The 21922-nt window shown below is 37.7% G+C and overlaps 1 protein-coding gene across 2 annotated transcripts in view; it reads right to left on the bottom strand.

Moving 5' to 3' along the window:
* Nucleotides 1-21922, bottom strand: part of HECW2 (HECT, C2 and WW domain containing E3 ubiquitin protein ligase 2) — a 179710-nt gene that overhangs the window by 78989 nt on the left and 78799 nt on the right. For both annotated transcript variants that reach the window (XM_023542646.2, XM_064286869.1), the window contains exons 14-16: nucleotides 9708-9842; nucleotides 6188-6290; nucleotides 2698-2794 (exon numbers count right to left, since the gene is read on the bottom strand). In XM_023542646.2, coding sequence (XP_023398414.2) covers nucleotides 2698-2794; nucleotides 6188-6290; nucleotides 9708-9842 — 335 coding nt within the window. The remainder of the gene's footprint in view (nucleotides 1-2697; nucleotides 2795-6187; nucleotides 6291-9707; nucleotides 9843-21922) is intronic.

Below are 21922 nucleotides of genomic sequence, written 5' to 3'. Positions count from 1 at the left end.
GAATCATCTAATCTCTGATGGTGGAGATTTGAAGATATTATATTGGTTTAAATTAAAACACGGAGTGCAGAAAAGGAGCGTAAAAGTTTTCGAGTCCTCTTTCTCGCTTTTTTTTGTTGTTGGGGAAGAACAAGCATTGACTTGAATTGCACACGTGTGTTGTGTATCTTGGGAGTGAAGCTGGTAAAAGGAGGAGAAAATAGAATTCTCTTTATTGTGTGATTAAAAAACAGAGAAGATTTTATTTATTTGTTTTCATTTTGCTTGGAGGCCCAGAGTCTCTAAGACTCCTATTTAAACCACTGAGGAGCTCTTTATCACAATTTCATTAACTAAAACTTCTCACACAAGATTCTCTAGGGGACCATGGATTACTGAGTGGATGCCATAAATCAGGTCCCCATATAAAATAATCACTGGTGTAATTTTTTTGTCTTAGAGAACAGCATGCCTGTGTTGAGGACAGCGAACCATGTGAAACTGGGATCTCTACGTAAGTTAATACTTGTAGCATCTGTGACGTTCTTGAAATTTTATATATATAGCTTTAGCCTTTAGGGAAACCCGGTGTTATAGTGGTTAGGAGCTGAGGCTGCTAACCAAAAGGTTGGCAGTTCAAATCCACCAGGCGCTCCTTGGAAACTCTATGGGGCAGTTCTACTCTGTCCTATAGGGTCACTATGAGTTGCAATCAACTCGAGGGCAATGGGTTTGGTTTGGTTTTGGTTTAGCCTTTATTGCTGTTGTTGGCTGCTGTCAAGTTGATTTTCACTCATAGTGACCCTATGTGACAGAGCAGAACTGTTCCATAGGATTTTCTTTACCTTTAGAAACCACTACCTTTAGAAACTTTTAAAGGTAATGACAACTTTAAAGATATGAGAAACTAAGAAAATCATAAGAATATTTGGTAAATTATTTTCAAATTAACAAACATATATATTTATATTATGTGTGTGTAGTGGTATTGTAAATAATTTGAGAAGTAAGGAGGAGAAATGATGATGAGATGGAGAAGATCCCTATCTGTAAGGAGCTTATAAAATAACTGGGAAGCAAAAAGGAAAATTAAAAGACAAAAGACAAATAACCAAAATGACATGAAGGATGATTTGATATATTATTACATGATTAACTGCCAAATAGTGTCTAGGCCAGAGGTCATCAACCTGGCTGGGCAATCAGAATTATATGGAGAAGCTTAAAAAAAACAATGCTTGGGTTCTATTCCAGGCCTGAATTAAATTCCTGAGTAAGGTGTGTGAGGATCAAACAAAACCAAACCCATTGCTGTGGAGTTGATTCTGACTCACAGCAACCCTATACGACAGAGTAGAACTGCCCCATAGAGATACCAAGGAGCAGCTGGTGGATCTGAACAACCGACCAGTGCTCCGTGTGAGGGCAAACCCCAAAAAACCAAACCTGCTGCCATCAAGTCGATTCCGACTCATAGCAACCCCATAGGATAGGGCAGAGCTGTCCCACAGAGTTTCCAAGGAGTGCCTAGTGGATTTGAACGGCTGACCCTTTGGTTAGCAGCCGTAGCACTTATCCATTATGACACCAGGGTTTCATGTTAGGGCCAAAATCCAGTGCTGTCGAGTCGATTCCAACTCATAGTGACCCTAAAGGACAGACTAGAACTGCCCCATAGAGTTTCCAAGGAGCGCCTGGCAGATTCGAACCGCCAACCCTTTGGTCGGCAGCCATAGCACTTAACCACTACATCACCGGAGTTTTCCATGTGAGGGCAGGGGGCTGTAAATTCAAGAGAATGAAGAGAGTTGAGGATCAAGATCTGGCATCCTTATTTCATAAAGCTCCCCTGGTGATCCTGATGAAAACAACCTGGCACAGCTAAGTGGATTAGCATTTGAAATAACTGCTGTGGACCAGAATGGCACCACTGGACAAACATACTTCTACCAGTAAAGGTGGCAGGTAGACCAAATGGGGGACTATCTATGATTTCTAGTGGAAATTTCAATTTTTCTATCCCTGCTGACGTCTAGCACACAGAGGTTGAGAAATACTAGCCCAGATCATCAGTGAGAGGAATTTGTGCAGTTGAAAGGCTTCAAGAAAGGGGAGCATGCATTCAGTTTTAAAGGAAAGATTTCTCTTGTCTAACTCAGAAAAACCGCCAAAGAGGAACAGCATGTAGTAAGGAAAGTAAAAGAGGGTTTGAAGCATGATACACTGAAAAGTTGTTTAGAAGAGAAGGTTCATACAGGGCAATGCCGGAGCGTGGAGAAGATCAATCCCCTACTTGGGTTCAACTGCGTTTTTACAATGGAAAAAAAGTGAATATCAAGTCTAGGATTTTAGAAACCTCAATTCAACAAACTCTGTGTTACTTTGGTTTCAAGTTACCCTCAAAAATGTTACTGTCTTATTACTTTCATTATAAACTGCACATATATGATGTACTCTTGGCTGTAAATTTTTGTTTCTTCTTCATATTTCTCCTTAAAGAGGCTTGTCAGCTGTTTAGTTGATTTTATTTAACTCTTATACTTAACAGAGAGAAGCCAGGACTACAGTGATCTGATGCTGATGACATAAAATATTTGTGTACAAGATGCCTTTATTCAGGAAAAAAAAAGGATGAATTCCCAACATGATTATCAGTGTACAGAAGATTTAGTGGTTGGGGCTTATACAGCTTGAACCAAATACCAATGTTATGGTTACCTGAGTGAGTGATTCCTGGTAAGATCAGGTTGACGCTCCTGTAGAATTTCAAAGATATTGGGTTGACGTAGAAATGCAACAATCTTGTCATTGTAAGCTGAAAACGTCAGAAAAGAATCAGAAAAAGAAAAATCTGTTATTAGACTTATGCATATGACTATATTTGTTATATATAACAAAATCTGTTTTTCTGGTTAATACTTCTTATACTCAAAGATATAGTTTTATGGCCACTACAGATGGTTAAACTCCGACGTTGTCTAGCTCATTACATGATTTTTGGACTTAGATCTATTACATGTAGTTCACTTGAGCATTTTTATTAAGCTCAATTGATAAGTCATGTTTATTATTATTAAATTGCAATATGAGATCAACAAGATTCTAGATATTGATCATTTTAAGCAACTGCTTTCCAATCAATTGCCAGAAATGGAAACTATCTTTTGATTAAATGTCAGCCAGCCAGAGAGGTAAAGTGGCAGAGCTAGAGTCACCAAAATGCAACAGTTGCCACCAACAACTACCACCAAAATAGAGGGCAAACCATTTCCAAATTCTGTGTGAAAACAAATGCCATTAAACCATGCATAGTTCTTTACCAAACCAACTACTATACCAATAGCTTCAACACAATCAGCATTATCAACTATGTACAAAATATGTTTAAAAAAAAATCTATGTCCTAGTCAAGGCTGGCTAATGTCCATAAAAATCTAAAACTAGCCAATTCAAATTTATTAAGGTCTCCGTTAATACCTCTTTTGACAAGAAAACCAATCTGTTTACTTAAGGTGATTTATTTTGATTACATTTATTAATAATCAGGAATAGTCATAAAAAAAATTTTTTTTTATTTAAATTCACAAAGTTAAACTGAATGCCTGAATTCTCAAACATCAGCGATCCTAATACAGTAAACACTTTTTGGGTTCATAAATGTGATCAAGATACATGCCTTTCTTGAAATAACAAATGATTGTTGCTGTTATTAGGTGCTGTTGAGTCAATTCCAACTCACAGTGACCCCAATATGATAGAGTAGAACTTCCCCATAGGGTTTTCTAGGCTGTAATCTTTATAGAAGCAGATTGCAAGGTCTTTCTCCCATGGAGCTGCTGGGTGGGTTTAAATCACTGATCTTTCAATTAGCAGCTGAGTGCTTAACTATTGCACACCATGGCACCTTAACAAATTATCAAATGAGTATAATTCCTATAGATATTTGCCAGTTTAAATTTTAGCTGTACTATGCCATCTATATCTATTCATAAGGTTTTCACTGGCTAATGGTTTTCAGAAGTAGACTGCCAGGTCCTTCTTCCTCGTCTGTCTTAGTCTGGAAGCTCCGCTGAAACCTGTCCTCCACGGGTGACCCTGCTGGTATCTGAATACCGGTGGCGTAGCTTCCAGCATCATAGCAACACACAAGCCCCCACAGTACAACAGTACAACAGGAAAGGTATGCGTTGGGGTTGTATTCTTTCACCATACCCATTTAATCTGTATGCTGAACAAATAATCCGAGAAGCTGGACTATATGAAGAAGAACAGCGCATCAGGATTGGAGGAAGGCTCATTAACCACCTGCATTATGCAGATGACACAACCGTGCTTGCTGAAAGTGAAGAGGACTTGAAGCACTTACTAATGAAGATCAAAGACCACAGCCTTCAGTATGGATTACACCTCAACATAAAGAAAACAAAAATCCTCACAACTGGACCCATGAGCAACATCATGATAAACAGAAAAGACTGAAGCTGTCAAGGATTTCATTTTACTTGGATCCACAATCAACAGCCATGGAAGCAGCAGTCAAGAAATCGAAAGACGCATTGCATTGGGCAAATCTGCTGCAAAGGACCTCTTGAAAGTGTTGAAGAGCAAAGATGTCTCCTTGAAGACTAAGGTGCGCCTGACCCAAGCCAAGGTATTTTCAATCGCATCATGTGCATGTGAAAGCTGGACAATGAATAAGGAAGACTGAAAAACTGACACCTTTGAATTGTGGTGTTGGCGAAGAATATTGAACATACCATGGACTGCCAAAGAATGAACAAATCTGTCTTGGAAGAAGTGCAGCCAGAATGCTCCTTAGAGGCACGCATGGTGAGACTGCATCTTACATACTTTGGCCATGTTGTCAAAGGGATCAGTCCCTGGAGAAGGACGTCATGCTTGGCAGAGTACAGGGTCAGGGGAACAGAGGTAGACCCTCAACGAGGTGGACTGACACAGTGGCTGCAACAATGAGCTCAAGCATAACAACAGTTGTAAGGATGGCTCAGGACTGGGCAGTGTTTCGTTCTGTTGTGCGTAGGGTCACTATGAGTTGGAACTGACTCGACGGCACCTAACAACAACAACAACAACATGCCATCTATAACCTTATGTGGCAGTTCTACTCTGTCCTATAAGGTCACTATGAGTCGGAATTGACTTTACAGCAACAGTTTGGTTGGTTTTTATGCTATCTACACGTACACATTTCAGTTAAATGTCAACAAAACATTAAAAAAAAAAAAAAGAACCATCTGCTAACACAGAATCTCACTGCCAACCCAAAATGTCCCAAATGCACGTTTCGCCACATTATAATGAATAATAAAAACATTTTTATAATTGAAGTTTTATCAATGGGATTACTCTCATCCAAAACCAGAAACTAGATAAATTTTTAAGCAACAATTTTATAGGGCTTTAAAATTCTATGTGCAGAACTTAGTATCATATTATTAATAGTATAATAAAATGTCGATGTTTAGACTTCGACTCTAGAAATTTTCTTATCTAGTGGCTTTCAAACTTCTTTAAGCCATGGACATTACATTACACTTCATGATAAGGTTTTTTTTAAAAAATGTAAAAACTTTAAAACAAAAAAGATAAATGGGGAGTTACTCTAATGCAAGAAAAAAGTACACCGCAACCAGTCTATCCACTCCACCTGCCTGAGGGGCTCCAGTGTGAAAGCACTGATCTACTTCAGCTTAATCCTTTTCATAACTCAAGCTGTTTTTTAGGTCTATTTTCCCATGTTAATTTTACTATTTTTGAGGCTCTTGATGCCTTCTATTTGTTATAACACCCCTTAATATTGTGCCATTATTGATTGCTTATTTTGTGAGGCTACTATAGACTCACACACCATCTAAATTCTGTCTCAAACCTTAGATATATACTAAGTATGACTGTTCAAATGCTTAATTTTAAATGATCACATGATTTAAATGCTTTAATAAATTATTCTTCCTTGACTTCAATAATTTAAAACCTCTACTCAGAAAAGGTAGAGAATAGGCTTGCTAGACATAAGCCCTTTGAGATTCATGGCTCTAGAATTTTGCTATATATTTCTTAAAGATAATGCAACGGTTTCCCAATACAGGGCAAAAAGTAGCAGGGTGACAACAGGAAAGCAGTGCAGTATGCAGGGATATACTGACATGACAAGCAAAGGTAAAAATTTCTGGAAAAGGTGACATACCCACTGGAACCATGTCCTGGTACTGTGGCCTACTGACTGTGTTGAATGTACTGGATGGCCTGGGAAGAACAGGTGGTCCTGCATGTCGGGAATCTTCTCCTACCTGCAAATACAAGCATCATTTATGTTCTGCACCAAGAGTTAGAATGCTTTGTATTGGCACCTCCAACCAAGTTCTTCAAAATACTTAACAATGAGCATGGCAAAGTACCAACCAATCAAAATAAACGCCAGCTGTGGAGCTGAAGTAAAGTTCTCTTGACAGCCCTCCTTTAGTGACTGAATTGAGGGGAAGGGCTGGGTCAACTGTATCTTTGGCACTGAAAAAGTTCAATATGTTTGCAATTACTATGGCTGTAGCAGCTAAATAGCAGACCTGTTTATCAGGAATAACTTCTGCATTGTCAGAATACAAATCTGCAATAATATAATCAAAAGGGTGAACGAGGGGAGGTGGGTACAAAATACATTGGGGCAATGCCTGGACAGTCCTTCTTTTGGTCATGGCAGGCCAGGGAATTCCCTACCTCAGCAAAAGAGGGGTGCAAGGACAGCAATCTTCACGTGGGTTTCTTTGTTAGTATATTATCTCCTAAGAAGCAATTTTATATGCCTATTAGAGCACCCTATGCAGCAGCTCTTTCTGGTTTGAACCTCCCGCCCCAGGAGCTAAGAGCAGCAGGTGGAGGAGCTAAATAGGGTTGCTTTAACCTAATTATTTATTGTATGTACTGTAGATTTAGAAACTCATACATACAAATAGATAACCAAAAATGTCCATTAATGTTCTCACAGAAAAACCTAACATTGCTTCAGTTTGTTTTAGCTTTTCTCTTCTTCTTTTTTTTTTTTTTTACATCATAGAAATCTTTTAAGACAAGAGTAGAACAGTGGTATAAGAAAGTAAGAGAACAAAAGGCAAAACAGCATATAGAATGGAGCATCTACTCCTACTCACTGAAACCTTCACAACCATTTTAACATAATGCATCATTTAGGTGTTTGGTGAGGATTCTTCTAAAAGCTCTGAAACTGGAAATATTTTCCTCACCCTCCACCACTTGCTTATCCTTCAAGAATGTTCTCACTCATTCTTCAAAGCTTAGTTCAGACAGTACCTCCTCAAGAAGACTTCCCTTCCCTTTGAACTGAAGTTAACGTGACCTTCTCTGTCTCTGAGCTCCTACAGTACTTGGTGTACATTTCTAAAGCAGTTGCCATTCTTAACAGTTTATACAGCATTTTTCACTCATATTTTTATCCATATGTATTACGGTTACTTCCATATTTTCTCTCTGCAATAAAGTACAGGAAGCATGTGTTATGTATTTGTGTCTCTCACACCACCCATCATGTTTTTACATTATAGGTATTGGGTAAATAATTTGTTGGATGGAAGAGATACCATTATTTCTACTAACTGGGATACTTGCTGCATGAATATAAGAGGGAGGCTGGAAAGACTTGTGAATGCAACTAGGAGCTTTCTCCTTTTTCTCTTGGGTTATTGGCTTTGAGTATTGACGCCAATCACTCCCTGGGCAGAATCAGTCATTAACTACACATTGCTTGTCAGGCAGAGGACTTATTTCGATACACCAACGTATACTTTCCCTCTATTGGTATGTTGCGATGTGTTATCATTTCACAAATCAAAAGGTCTTCTCCCCAGGACCTCACTCAAACCAGGCTGTTAGACAGTGGGCAACCCCCAGGATAAGTGTGGGTAGTGAGGCCGGGTGTCCATGCTTCCAACGGCTGTGTCAGAAAAGTGTATTCCCCTCAAAGGGCTAAGAGTGCTGTGGATAGAGGCTGTCTTTACGGAGTTATCTCTGTTCTATTGATCTGTTTCCATTAATGTCAGGAGACATCATCATTCAAATTTTAATATTTATCTTAGGGTTCTTCTCCCACAACAGGCTACTACTAGACCATGAAAATAACTCAAGTTTTGAGGTAGAGGGGTTGAAAGAAAATGTAAACAAAGCTGTTAACTTCACTCATGTTTCCCCAGGAAAACACTCCTGACTAGACCTCACAACAATCGTGAGGATGGCGCAGGACTGAGCAGTATTTTGTTCTGTTGTACACGGGGTTGCTATGAGTCGGAACCAAAGCAACGGCACCTAACAGTTTCATATTGTGAAGTCAAGATAAGGCAAGTGGTTAAAGTGCACTAGCCATGTGATAAAGCCAGGCAGGGCCTAATTATGCTGTGTATCACATATCAGGTCCAAAGGTAAGAGGTCTGTTCTGCTTTTAAGATGAATGTTGCTAGCATCATCCAGTTCACCATTAATAGTTTATATGATAGTAAGGTAAAGATTTATTAGCTACTCATAAAACACAAATATTTTTTGTATACCTCATCCTGCAATAGATTTATATATAATTTTTTATGAGCTTCTCATGTATTCTCTTCTATGGGTGTGCTTATAACATGAACACACAAGACACATGAAAGCTGGTATGTAACTCATGAGGGGAAATTCCAAGAGTTGAATTTTGATGAATCAAATCCAGTTATTTATTGCATTCATAATATTTTTTCTTATAATATACAGGCTACAAAAATATTTGATTTATGGCATAACATTGAGTATATCCTATGCACAGACATTGAAAAGGCATGCAGGAGAAGAATTTTAATTGTATTTATCTAAGGGAATTTTTAATAAAAATGTGCATCAAGTGATAATATATATTTAAGGGAATTTTTAATAAAAACGTGCATCGAGTGATAATATATATTTAAAGCATAAATCCATATTAAGAAGAAAAAAATGTGACCTAAGACATTCCTTTTACTTATTTATGCTGCTAAAGGAAAAAGTGAAACAGGAAGAGAATTTTTTGTTGCTGGACTATGTATTAGAGAGCCCCCATGTGGTTACCACAGATGACTGCAGACTGGCAAAGAATGCACAGTAGAGTTTTTAGTTCTTAATTCAGCCCATGTTCTCCAGGCACATGTTCTCCAGGCACTTAAGAGTACATAAATCAACTCTCTTGGATATATCCTAATTTTAAAGAACACTAGTAAAGATTCCACAACCCCACAATCTTGCCCCAAAATTTTAATCTAATTCAGCAACTCCATTGAAAAAACTCTTCCCTATATTTAACCTAATTTTAGCCCACTCAAAGTTACATTCATTTCTTCCTATGAAGCTGTTCCTAGGTGTACAAAAGGGCATATCAACATCTTTTCTTAAACAATTTATTACATTATAATTGCTCTCTCACCTTCTGAGTTAAAAAAAAAAAAATCCCTAATTTCTTCAATGTTTCCTTGTATGTCCTATTTTGAAATTTGTCATTTAGGCTGTCTATATTTCCAGAGACAGCTTGCTAACATTCCAAAGCTTTCTGGCCTTCCAATGATAACCTCTAAATCAAACTTGGGAAAATCAGAACAAAACAAGCAAAACACAATGAAAAGTCAAGCTAATCTCATAAACCATCACATCACCATAGCTTCTATCAACCAAGAGGACGGTCCCTAAGACATGTGACTCACCTCACCCGCACTGTGACTGCGCTGCCTGGTCAAGTGCTGCCGATGAACCAGTGCACTTGTGGGTCTACTGCTCTGAAGCGGGAGCCGAGGATCGATGAAAGTGGTGGTACGGGAATTGTGGTCGACAAAAAATGCCTAGGAAACAATCCACTCGGTCAGCAGTCAATGCATACCACATTTATGTTTATGTCTTAGTGACCTATAACATCACACATGTAGGAAAATACTCATCTTGAGAAATGAGCTTTATTTTCTCATAATTTTAAATATATGAGCATTTCTTCTTATCCTCTTAGGACAGACCAGAATAGAAAAAGCCATGCTAAGATAGGATCGACAAGGAAGAGAGTAGGAAGGAGCATTATCCCTGGCTTTAACGAATACTCTAAGAAATAGCCATCAAAAATATGATCTTATAAGGAAGCCGTAAGAATGGACACTTGGGCTTCTCTTAACTGATGTTCTTTAAGTTCCTACTGCTACCCATGGTTATAACAAAGTTCTTCCTGTTACGTGAAACTTCATCATTGACTTTCACTATTTTAATTTCCTATGTTGTCGGTTACCAAGTGTTCTTGCAGTGTGTCCCCTATTTGTCACCTTCCAGACTCACCACCATCCCATTATTTCAGGGCTTTCTTTTATGCATGTAAATATGAGTAGCTTCCTGGGTGGTTCCACATCTCTACCACCTTTATTAATTTAAATGGAACCTCACTATAAGAACATTCTAAACACTTTGATTACATGACCACGCCAATCCAAAGCCTCTTATGTCTACCCAATATCTACAGAAAAAAAATCTCAACTCTTTGGTTAGTTTTTCAAGATACTTTAAACATCCCTTTCTTACCTGCCTTTTCAGTCTAGTCATCCACTATACACCTGTACAAACTATATCACATATTGTCTATGATTTTGGCCAAGTCACTGAAGTTTCCTGAGCTGCAGATTTCTTATGAAGACATGTCTCCCTGTTTTTACCATCTATTTCTCTCTCATAACATATTAAAAACACACCACCATTGAGTCAATATATGACCATGTCTATCTTGTTTACTGCAGAATCCCGGTGACATGAAATCATGAATGGTCATAAACCGTTTACCTTGGTGTTATGGTGAAGATCAAATACAACGTACAAGAACATTTTTTGTCCATTTAATTCTAAAGCTCTACATAAGTGCCATTTATCATTATTATCAGAGGCAAATGGTAAAGTGTTCAAAGTAAAATTCAATCAAGGTAATAACGAAACCCATTATCTCAAGGACAACTAGAAAATATGAGTTTTCCAGATCAGATAATGTTAATTAGGTCATCAAAGATAAAAGGGACTATTAGGAGAGCCAAAAGAATCATTACCTATTTAAACCCAGTTGTCAGAGCACATGATATATGCCAAAAAACCAAGGCAAAAACAAATTGACTTTTCAAACTGGAAGAGCTCAGCTAACAATGCATCTTAAGACTAAGGATGAATACATCTAGGCAAATCTTGGGGGCAAATAGCTTATTTATGCCTATAAAAAAATCAGCTTCCCATTATGAAACACAGTTACCTGCATGTAAATAATCAGTAAATGGGATGAAATAATTTGTAGGTAGCTTGCAGACAGAAATAAAAATGACTTCTTCGTAAAAAAAACAAACTCTAAGATCAAGCAGCAGATGCACTAGAAAACAAATCAGAGAAACTGAGTAAGAATCTTTTCCTTCCCTCTCTCAACATCCCATCAACAGGGTGCAAAGACTAGATAAAATGGAGGTCTGTGTGAGACGGTGTTGCCAGCCTCAAATTCTCAGGTAATGCATTCTCTTCCCTAACCTGTCAGGTGAAACATCTTTCTTCTCACATTCTGTAAAAAGTACAACAATGATAAACCCAATACAGACTGGTAATGACAGCTTCTGGTCCCAACTGTCACACAAGTTGCCATTTGATCTAGGCTTTAAATACACTTGTTCATCATTTCTGCCACTAGAGTATTATTTTAGCTATTTCTGCAAAATGGAATAAAATAGGAAGCAAATTATTTTTTTAAATAGACATGGTTGGCACCTATTTTAAAACAACAGGCATTATAATCAACCCCATATCCTCTTTAGGTAAATTAAGATTAACAATCTTTTATTACTAAAACAATAATGTGAACCATGTTTGAGGAAAAAAGTACAAAGAGTACTAAAATAGGATTGCATATTTACTCTACTTAATTTTTTGGTAATGTTTTGCAGGGAAGGGTGACCATTTAGAGGCGACAATGATGCATTTGTAATTATAAGGACAAATGGCCTGTCCATCTAGGTCAGTTGTGATTTCCATTTAGTGTCATAGCATAATCTGACGTTAAGAGGCTTGTACAAAATCCATCTTGTAAAGAATTGTACTATAAACTGCTGGAGGGTAAGGGCTAGTTCTTACCTTGTTATCCTCTATAGCTTTTAGAGCAGTGTCTGGCAGAAAGAAGGTGCTCAGAAAATAATAGCCAAACAAAAAACCCACTGCAGTCGAGTCGATTCCAACTTATAGCGCTTTATAGGATAGAGCAGGGCTGCCCCATACGGTTTCCAGGGAGAGCCTGGTGGATTCAAACTGCGGACCTTTTGGTTAGCAGCCGTAGCTCTTAACACGTAAGCCACCAGGGTTTCCCAGAAAATAACAGATTATCAAAAATTCTAATATGTAGACGCAGGAGGGGACAGGAAAGCTGGTAATGGGAACCCAAGGTCGAGGAGGGAGAGTGTTAATATGTTGTGGGGTTGTTAACCAATGTCCTAAAACAGTATGTGTACTAACTGTTTATTGAGAAGCTAGTTTGTTCTGTAAACCTTTATGTTAAGCACAATAAAAAAGAAAGAGAAATGGAAAAAATTCTGATATGTAGTCTCCTGACCAAAATACAAGAGACAACTCACAGTAAACTAATCAAGCATTAAAATCATGCTCTTTACATAGGCAGAGAAACACTTAAAGATTTAGGGAAAAAAATAAGTGAAGGGTATGTGTGTGCATATATTGGATGCTAGAGAATGAGGAGCTACAAATTACAAAATCACAAATAGGACAGAAGGTTTTTAAAAATCCCACTGTAGATATGAATAAACTACCAAGATAAAACTAGAAAAGAGAGACAGAATAAAGAAGTCATGAGATGGTTGGGCTCCAGAAAACGATAACCCTGGTTCTGAGCTCTAGCTCCACCTCTTGTTAGCAATGTAACCTTGGGCAATCTACTTAACTTTGTAAATCTCAGTGTCTTTTCTGTTAAACGGAGGTTAAGTGCTACAGCTGCTAACCGAAGGGTCGGCAGTTCGAATCTGCCAGGCACTCCTTGGAAACTCTGTGGGGCAGTTCTACTATGTCCTATAGGGTGGCTATGAGTCAGAATCGACTCAACGGCACTGGGTTTCATTAAAGGAAGGTTACGTGAGATGATAAAAACTTTTGAACACCATGCTCGTGATCCCTTAAATGTGGGTGATAAAACCTTTTGAACATAGTGCCCCTCAAATGTGAGTTTTTACGAATAATAACAGTTTTCATTTCTAAGACATTTTTCTAAGGATCACAGTGTTTCTTGCTACAGTCCATACACAAGACTCAGTGAGATATAAACAGTGTTACAAAGTACTTTGGGCAACTATCCTTAAAAAGGGTATGGGCAGAGTCCTTTCATCCTTCATCCATCCTGCTCCCTGATAGCTGGAGTTTCAGCAGTCATACTGAACCATGAAGACAAGGGATGGCTGAACAAAAAGCAGGAAGCAGCCCAGGTCTCTCAACATGGTGAACCACTTAGGAGACCTGGACTTCCCACGTTTACACTTCTTTATGAAAGAGAGTAAAATATTAAACTTTGTTTGGTCTTTCATCACGATGTGGCCAAACTCTAACTGATAATAAGCAGTCTCCACACAGAACAGTACACCAGAGGCCACTGTTACAAATAAGGATTTTCATTATTTGATATATAATGGTATCTTATTATTGTTCACCTTTTAATACAGCTGGGTAAATGTTCTCATTTTAAATGAAATGTCTAGTTGGGAACCTACAAAGCTGTGATTTGAATCCATCTGTCTGTTTGACTCTGAAGCCCAAGGAAGTACCTCTTGCCCCCTCCCTTCTTTTCTTACATCTTCTCTTTTTTCCCCATTCTGCTTCCTACCTACTATCTTTCCCCTTTTATGTTCTTCCCACTCCCCTCACACCCCAAACAGTACTTGATCTGAGAAAAACATTTAAGTATTTGCTGAATTAGGCTGACAATAACAGTTCCTCACGGAGCTTGGCCTCGCCACTGTTTCCACTCTGAAGCGGCTGCTACTGATCCCAGACAGTATACTGTATGGACGCTGCATAGTTCTCACGACTAACCTTTGGAAGGCTGGCTGTGGGTGGGGAATAGATACTATTTGTATCCCACAACGGGTTCAGTTTAAGAGTCAAATGGAACATGTATATTGTTTACACATGCTTTTTAAACCTGCCAAGTACTTGGGGAGAAAGGTGTTGGTTAAGACCTCCATCAAAATCATATACCTAGAGCACTAAGGAGCCCTGGTGGCACAGTGGTCAAGTGCTTGGTCTGAACCCACCAGCCACTCCTCGGAAGAAAGATGTGGCAGTCTGCTTTCGTAAAGATTACGGCCTTGGAAATCCAATGGGGCAATTCTACTCTGCCCTATAGGGTTGCTATGGGTCTGAAGCGACTCAACGACAACGGGTTTGGCGTTTGGTTTAGAGCACTAACAGAATGCAGCACTAAGAAGCAATTCCTCAGCATGCATTTGGCTCTGCTCAGGTCCTACTGTGTGACCTCGGACAGGTTTCCTTAGCACTTGGCTTTGACTCAGGTCACAGGGGAGATGTGAAAAAAATGTATTCTACTTTATAATAAAAAGGAAGCATAGAAAATTCACAGTGCAAATTCCAGGCTTGCCATTTCTATTTGTGACGTACATTATCAATTATGTCACGGAAGTGGATCACTTTCCCACAGGATATCCTAACTAGTTCAAGCCAGCAAGGAAGCTGACCTAGTACTTTTTTTTTTTTTAATTTGGGTCACTACTTATATCACAATTCTTAAATAGCCTGTAATTATTTATGAAAGCATCTAACACATATTTATAAATATTGTCTGGATAAATAGTATGTTGACAATGCAGATAACACGAAAAAAAGCAATTCTATAAAAAAATACATCTTTTTCAGATCAGTCACTAGCAGAGCAAATATGAACAATACGGATTCCCTACTGTTAAATTTCATTAAGGAAATTCACCCAATCTTCACAGCACTGGGCTAAGACTAATAACATGGTCAGAAACTGAAAGGAATGTAAACACACGAAGTCAAATCTCATTTTAAAAACCTTGACCCTTTCACTGCTTCGGGACACAGTCAAAGCCAGGATACAGGGACTGGTTGGAGCCAAGTGGTATTTTAGTGAGGCCAAACAAAATATCTTTCTTGCTTTACACAATTCTTTCTTTTTTTAAAGTTTCTATTATTTTAAGAAAAGAAAAAGCCATCAGTATTTGTGAAAAAATACCAACCTCAGGCTCAAGAAGTCTAAGTTACAGAAGTTTGAAATTGTTTCCAGTTAACATTTTGCCAAACCAGGAATTCATATTAAAAGAACATGTAAATGAAATAAAACAAAAAGCACTTGTAACTACTCTACAGAAAAACAGTACATCAGATCTCCTATCTTTCTTTCTCTGATGAGCTATGGAAACAACTAAAGAACAACAATTTTTAAGTTAGAAGCACTGAATATTATCTATTATCTATTCTAAATTCTGGTTTCTCAACCCTAGAAACTCTAAGAAATGCTAAAAAATTACTTGTAATCTACTTTAATTTTCATAAAGATTTCATTTACTAACACATTCTCTCCCTTCCAAAATATAAATCTCAATTCCTGGCCCCCTCCCCAGTATTCCCCAATTAAAAGGAATACACATGCTATTATTTTCTTCATGTTATATCTCAGACAGAATCTTTGTTAACAACAGTAGAGACAAAGAGGGTTCAATGACATCATTTATTATAATAGTCATGTTAATGTTTTCCACCACTTAGTTCACATGAAGCTGTTAGTAACCCACGTATTTCACAACATCCATATTATTCACAAAAAGGTTAAAGAGGGGTATTGCTATGATCATATGATCATAGCTTCTAAAGTTACTAGGAGAGAAAAAATTCCCCATGGCCCTTCAGCTAGAGTTCTAGAGCCAGCTGGTTAGTGGATGCAGGTAAGTACGATATCCCCAACACTTTAGATGGGAAGTGTTAGTTAAGGGACTACGTACGAGGAGTGGTGGTATTTGGGTGTTAGAAATGTAATGCGAGAGCCAGAGCTGGCTTGTATTATCAGCTCACGAGAGTTGACTGTAGCTTGAAATTGGCCATGCGGGAGAATTTACATCAAGGAAATTGGAAAATGCTAGAAATCAGCCCTCTTCCCCACCTTCCCTGGAGAGCTGGTTGTTAAATATTTACTATTCCTGTGGAAGGCTGAGAAGTTATCTAAATGAGCAGTTTTTAGGTAGAGTAGGAGGCCATGACCTGAAATTTAAAAAAGCATATTAACTAACATTAATACTAGTAATATTAATACCATTCCAAACACATAAAAATATTAATATTAAAAAAAAATTCAAATGTCACGAGGACAACTGTTAGAAAAGACAAAGGCCATCTTCATACTTGGGCAATTCTTTAGGATTTCACGAATGTAGCATTTCACTCAGAATTATACCCACAAAACCAGTCTCTGCTCTATTGTCTCATTCAAAAAGGTACACTGCCCTAGAGAGATACTTTACCTTTGCCTTCCACAGGTATTTTTGTGGTTATTTTTAGATCTAACATCTTTTTACACCTTAAAAACAGGCAAGATATCCTCTAAAAAAACATGGGCTATTTATAAAGTTTAATTCCATCTCTACCTAGGTTGCTGTGTAACCTGAGGTGATTAAAGCAAGTAACTACCACAAAGAGATACTAGTTGTGTCAAAGGAATTAAAAGACATGTGCCACACAAATGACAAATAACATAGATACGAGAGTACTGAAATTCACTTGAGACCTCCAAATTCTAAGTTGAATTTTACTCACTGAGATGAACAGAACTTAACCCTGTAAAGAGTAGCCATCATATGGGATTGAATCCAAGGTTTGTGCCATCACTGGGACAACTGGTGCAGCCACAGAGGCTATTGTTGTTGCTGGGTGCCGTCAAATCAATTCCAGCTCATAGAGGTTCCACGTGACAATGCAGAACTGCCCTATAAGATTTCCTTGGCTATAATCTTTATAGAAGCAGACTGCCCGGTCTTTCTCCCACAGAGCTGCTTGGTGAGTTTGAATCACCAATCTTTTGATTAGCAGTGGAGTGTTTAACTGTTATGCGCCTAGGGCTCATTACATAGACTATTATCTGTTGCTGTTGAGTCAATTCCGATTCATAGCGACCCTATAGGACAGAACAGAACTGCCCCATAGGGTTTCCAAGGCTGTAAATCGTTAACAGAAGCAGATGGCCACATCTTTCTCCTGTGGAGAGGCTAGAGGGTTTGAACTACTGACCTTTTGGTTAGCAGCCGAGTGCTTAACCACTGCACTACTAAGGATCCTTACATAGGCTATTAAAAATAGGCTATTAGGGTGTGGTAAAATGAGAACCTTTAAGTAGGCTCGGTTTGTGGTAACTTACGCCATGAAAATCTTTATTCTAAAATCTATCCTCATAGACATAACTGCTACTTGTTGTGGTTATCGAAGTTGAGTATCTGGACCATTCTTATACTCAAAACACTAACCTGATGGCCAAAGTCACAAACCTCAGAGTTACAAAGCTTTCACATAGAAACAGATGTCAATCTACCTGTGTGATTGAGATATATAGCATATTATTTTTGTAAGGAAATACATAAGAAACTATGGGAAAGGACATATTTTAAATAAGGAGATGATTATAGTTGTACATTTTTAATTAAAAACACCATGAAGTTTTATGATATATCATTTACAAAGGTCAAAGTTTCTTAGAATTTCAATTTAGGCCCAAGTAGAATCATTTGAGAAAAATACCCATAGGTTAATACTTCTTGAGAGTACAAAGCAGAGAGGCAGGAAAAAAAAAAAAAAAAGATATTCCATATTTAACATATGAAAGGGGAGTCAAGAAAATAACACCTTTCCCAAAAATTAAACTGAACTCTAAACCTATTATGTGAACTTGAGAAAGAACCAATTTTATAGTACTTTTCTAATTTTCCATGTCATTTCCTATTATTCTCTTGGCTATCCTTAACCCTCTGCAATGTAGCTTCCACTGACTCTACTCCATTGATGTGGGCCTCTTGAAATTTACCCATTACTTCTTCCTAGGAACCAAACACACCCTCCTGATGCTTTCCTGTCTCTCTGTGACTTTACTTTGAGTGTTATCTATCGCTCCCCATCTCCTATTTTCTCTCTCCATAGCCTCTTCTTATCAAAATTCTACTCATCATTCAAGAATCAACTCAAATACTACCTTTGCTATGAAAACTTCCCAGTTATCCTAAGTCACAAATTAGGCAGTCCACACTGAACACTTCCAGACTCTGTACCAGTGCTATGCCACATGTTCTTCTATAATACAAACGAGAGGCATTAGGGGTAAAACAGCAATGTCTGGGGTGGCAGGGGGAGGGGACATTTAGTGGGTTTACGTAGGAAGTGCAGGATCTTGTGCAAACGTGTGCATCTGATTTCAGTTCTACTTTTAAGCAGTAAGTTACTTACCTTGCTAAAGATCTTTTTAAAACCCAACTTTCATGACCATGGCTGATGGGGGGAATGCAGCCAGAGCAGAAGGCCACTGATCCACAACAGAACAAATCTACCAGAGAGACCACAATAACAGAACACTCATGGTAGGCAAACAGAACACTCTGGGTTGAAAAACAGAGAAAACTCTGGTTTAAGGCAGAAGCAAACATTCCAGGGAAGACTATACTAGAATGCTCAAGAACGACATAAGACACTCTAAAACTGAACCCTACTGTGAAGAGCCACTGTGTTGGACCACCATGGCAAAGGGTGATCAGCAGTTCTTGAAGAGAAGATGAGACACAGACATTAAATCTTACAGTATATCCTTTATAAGCCATTGTATATTTCTCATTAGAGCAAGGTTTTAGCCATTAACAACAAATCTTTATCATTTTCATAAAATCTCAATGATACTCTCCAGTTATTCTATATGGTCCTTGCTTCTACTTAACTAGACTTTGGTTAGCAGAGTAGCAATACTTAGGTGAGCAGCGTTCCCATTCTTCTGGCTTAGTGTGCTGTATATTCCATTTTATTTTATAGATACTTATAGATTCCATATCATTGCAGGCCCCAAATTACATTATAAAGTATAGAGGTTTATAACTGTATAGTTTTATCTTCTCCAATGTCATAAGTAATAATTCAAGTGAATTGGGGTAATTATCATCTTAATTATTATTGTTTTTCTCTATTTGTAATCACAGTATTATCTAATTTGATACTAACCACAGTACCAGGGGCTAAACAGGACAGGGTTACTAACCTTCACTTTAGAGAAAAATGAGGTTCAAAGAGGTCAGATCAGATAGTTACTAACTGATCCAGGAATCCTGACCCAATTGCAGCATATTTTTCTCAAATCCATCAAATTAACAGTGGCAAATGACAACAACCAAAAAAGCAAAACCAAACCACTCCAAGGCTATATAACATTTGGTTTTCCTAATTAAAGCCTGTATTTGTCTTCCAGATATATTATCCCCAAGAGCACACACTAATGACCAAACCCAGCCAAGAACCAGAGGCACATTAAATAAGTCACATTTTAATACTACTGATGCATATTTCTTGCACAAACATAAAACATACCAATAATGTTACCAGATCTCAAATTATACTCGATTTTCACACTTCTGAGAAAGCAAAATTTAAGAATTATTACAAATAGAAACAAGCAGAATTTTTTTTTTTTCCTGCACTGGTCCACTTTCTTTTCTTATATGTTTTATTTCAAAATGAGGCAAGTCAAAATGTATACTGTATGTTGAGTGAAAATTCTAGGCCTCAGATTCAACAGAAATACACAGATGTCGACCACAGTCCCATGAGGGCAGTCCTGGATAAAATTCCTCTTGGCTTAATTGCCAGTCTCAACCTTACAAAATTAAAATAACTATGAAAATCCAGTAATGGAACAAAATGCTGACTAAAAGATGCTGTGGAATTTCGAACGGAATAACTTTCCAAATGTAATTAACTCTTTGCAGAAAGAAAAGCATTATATGTTTGACATTAAATCCAGTTTGGAACCACACTGTCTAACCCTCAAGAATGAAGCATCAGAGATCTATAGAATCTAGGAGCTAAAAAGGGTATCTTGGCCTTCCTGTAATCCAACTTATTTGATTTTTTTTTAGCTTTGTTAAGACATAAATCAGAGAACATATAATTCACAAACTTAAAATGTACGGTTCACTGTTTTTCAGTATATTTACAGGGTTGTGCAACCATCATCAGATCAAATTTTGGAACAATTTTTTCTCCCCAAAAGCAGCTCCATACCCATTAACACGCATCCCTCACGCTGTTTCCCAGATCTAAAACAAAAACCCAGTGCCATTGAGTCGATTCCGAGATCTAGCCAACCATTAATCTACTCTCTGTCTCTATAGATTTCCTTCTTCTGGATTTTCATATGAGTGGATCATATAGCATGTGATCTTTTCTGACAGTTTCATTTAGCAAATGTTTTTAAGGTTCATGCGTGTTGTAGGATATATCAGGACTGCATTCCCTTATATTGTTGAATAATATTCCATTGTATGGCTCCACCACATTTCATATTTGTTGGACATTTGGGTTGTTTCCACTTTTGGGTATTATCAATAATGTTGCTATGAACATTTGCAGATAAGTTTTTAGGTAGAAGTATGTTTTCGTTTCTCTTGGGTATATACCTCATACTGGAATTGCTGGATTATGTGGCAGCACTTTAGCGGTTTGAGGAACTGCCGAACTGTCTCCAAAGTGGCTGATCATTCTACATTCTCACCAGTAATACATGAGATGAGAATGCAGACTAGCCTGATGTGTCTTCACATCCTTGCTAACACTTATTATTGCCTTTTTTAAAAAATTAGAACTACCCTAAACTGAACCTACTGCCATCGAGTTGATTGTGACTCACAGCGACCCTACAGCACAGAGTAAAACTGCCCCATAGGGTTTCCAAGGAGCAGCTGGTAGATTCAAACTGCCAACCTTTTGGTTAGCAGCCAGTTAACCATTGTGCCACCAGGGCTCCGTAACTATCCTAAAAAATCCTAGTGGGTGTTAAATGGTAACTCACTGTGTTTTTGATTTGTGTTTCCCTGATGACTGATATTTAATGGGGAAAGAATAATCTTTTCAACAAATAGTGCTGGGACAACTTGGTATCTACACACAAAAGAATGTAGTTGGAGCCCTAACTCACACAGTATGAAACCTTAACTCAAAATGAATCACAGATCAAAATATGAGACAAAATTACAAAATTCTTAGATGAAAACATAGGATTAAATCTTTGTGAGCTTGGGTTAGGTAATGTTTTCTTAGATATGATACCAAAAGCACAAGTGACAAAAGAAAATATAGATAAACTGAATTACATCAAAGTTAAAAAAACTTTTGTGCTATAAGCAATACCATCAGGAAAATGAAAACTCACAGAATGGGAGAAAATATTTGGAAACCATATATATGACAAGGGACTAGCATCAAGAATATATAAAAACACTCTTACAACTCAATAATACAAAGATAAAGAGCCCAATTAAAAAATGGGCAAAAGATTTGAATAGGCATTTCTCCAAAGACTATAGTATATATAAATGGCCAATAAGCACATGAAAAGATGATCAACTTATTAATTTGTACAGATGAGGAAACTCAGATTCAGGGAGTTTAAATGATGTCTCCTAAGTCAGTCAGGTGGTTTAGTAGACCAGTGAGGTCTAGACTACCTTACACAGGAATATGATTACAGTTTCAGGTAGAGAAGTACCTGGATTTATAACCAAGGGTTTACTTGCACACAACTTCTCTGAGCCTTCGTTTCTTTCTCTATAGTTAAGATCTATTTCACAAGATTGCTGTGAAAAGTAAATGAGCT

This window comes from Loxodonta africana, chromosome 6, assembly GCF_030014295.1.
Source record: "Loxodonta africana isolate mLoxAfr1 chromosome 6, mLoxAfr1.hap2, whole genome shotgun sequence".
Taxonomy (NCBI): Eukaryota; Metazoa; Chordata; class Mammalia; order Proboscidea; family Elephantidae; genus Loxodonta; species Loxodonta africana.
This window is presented reverse-complemented; position numbering and strand designations above follow the sequence as displayed.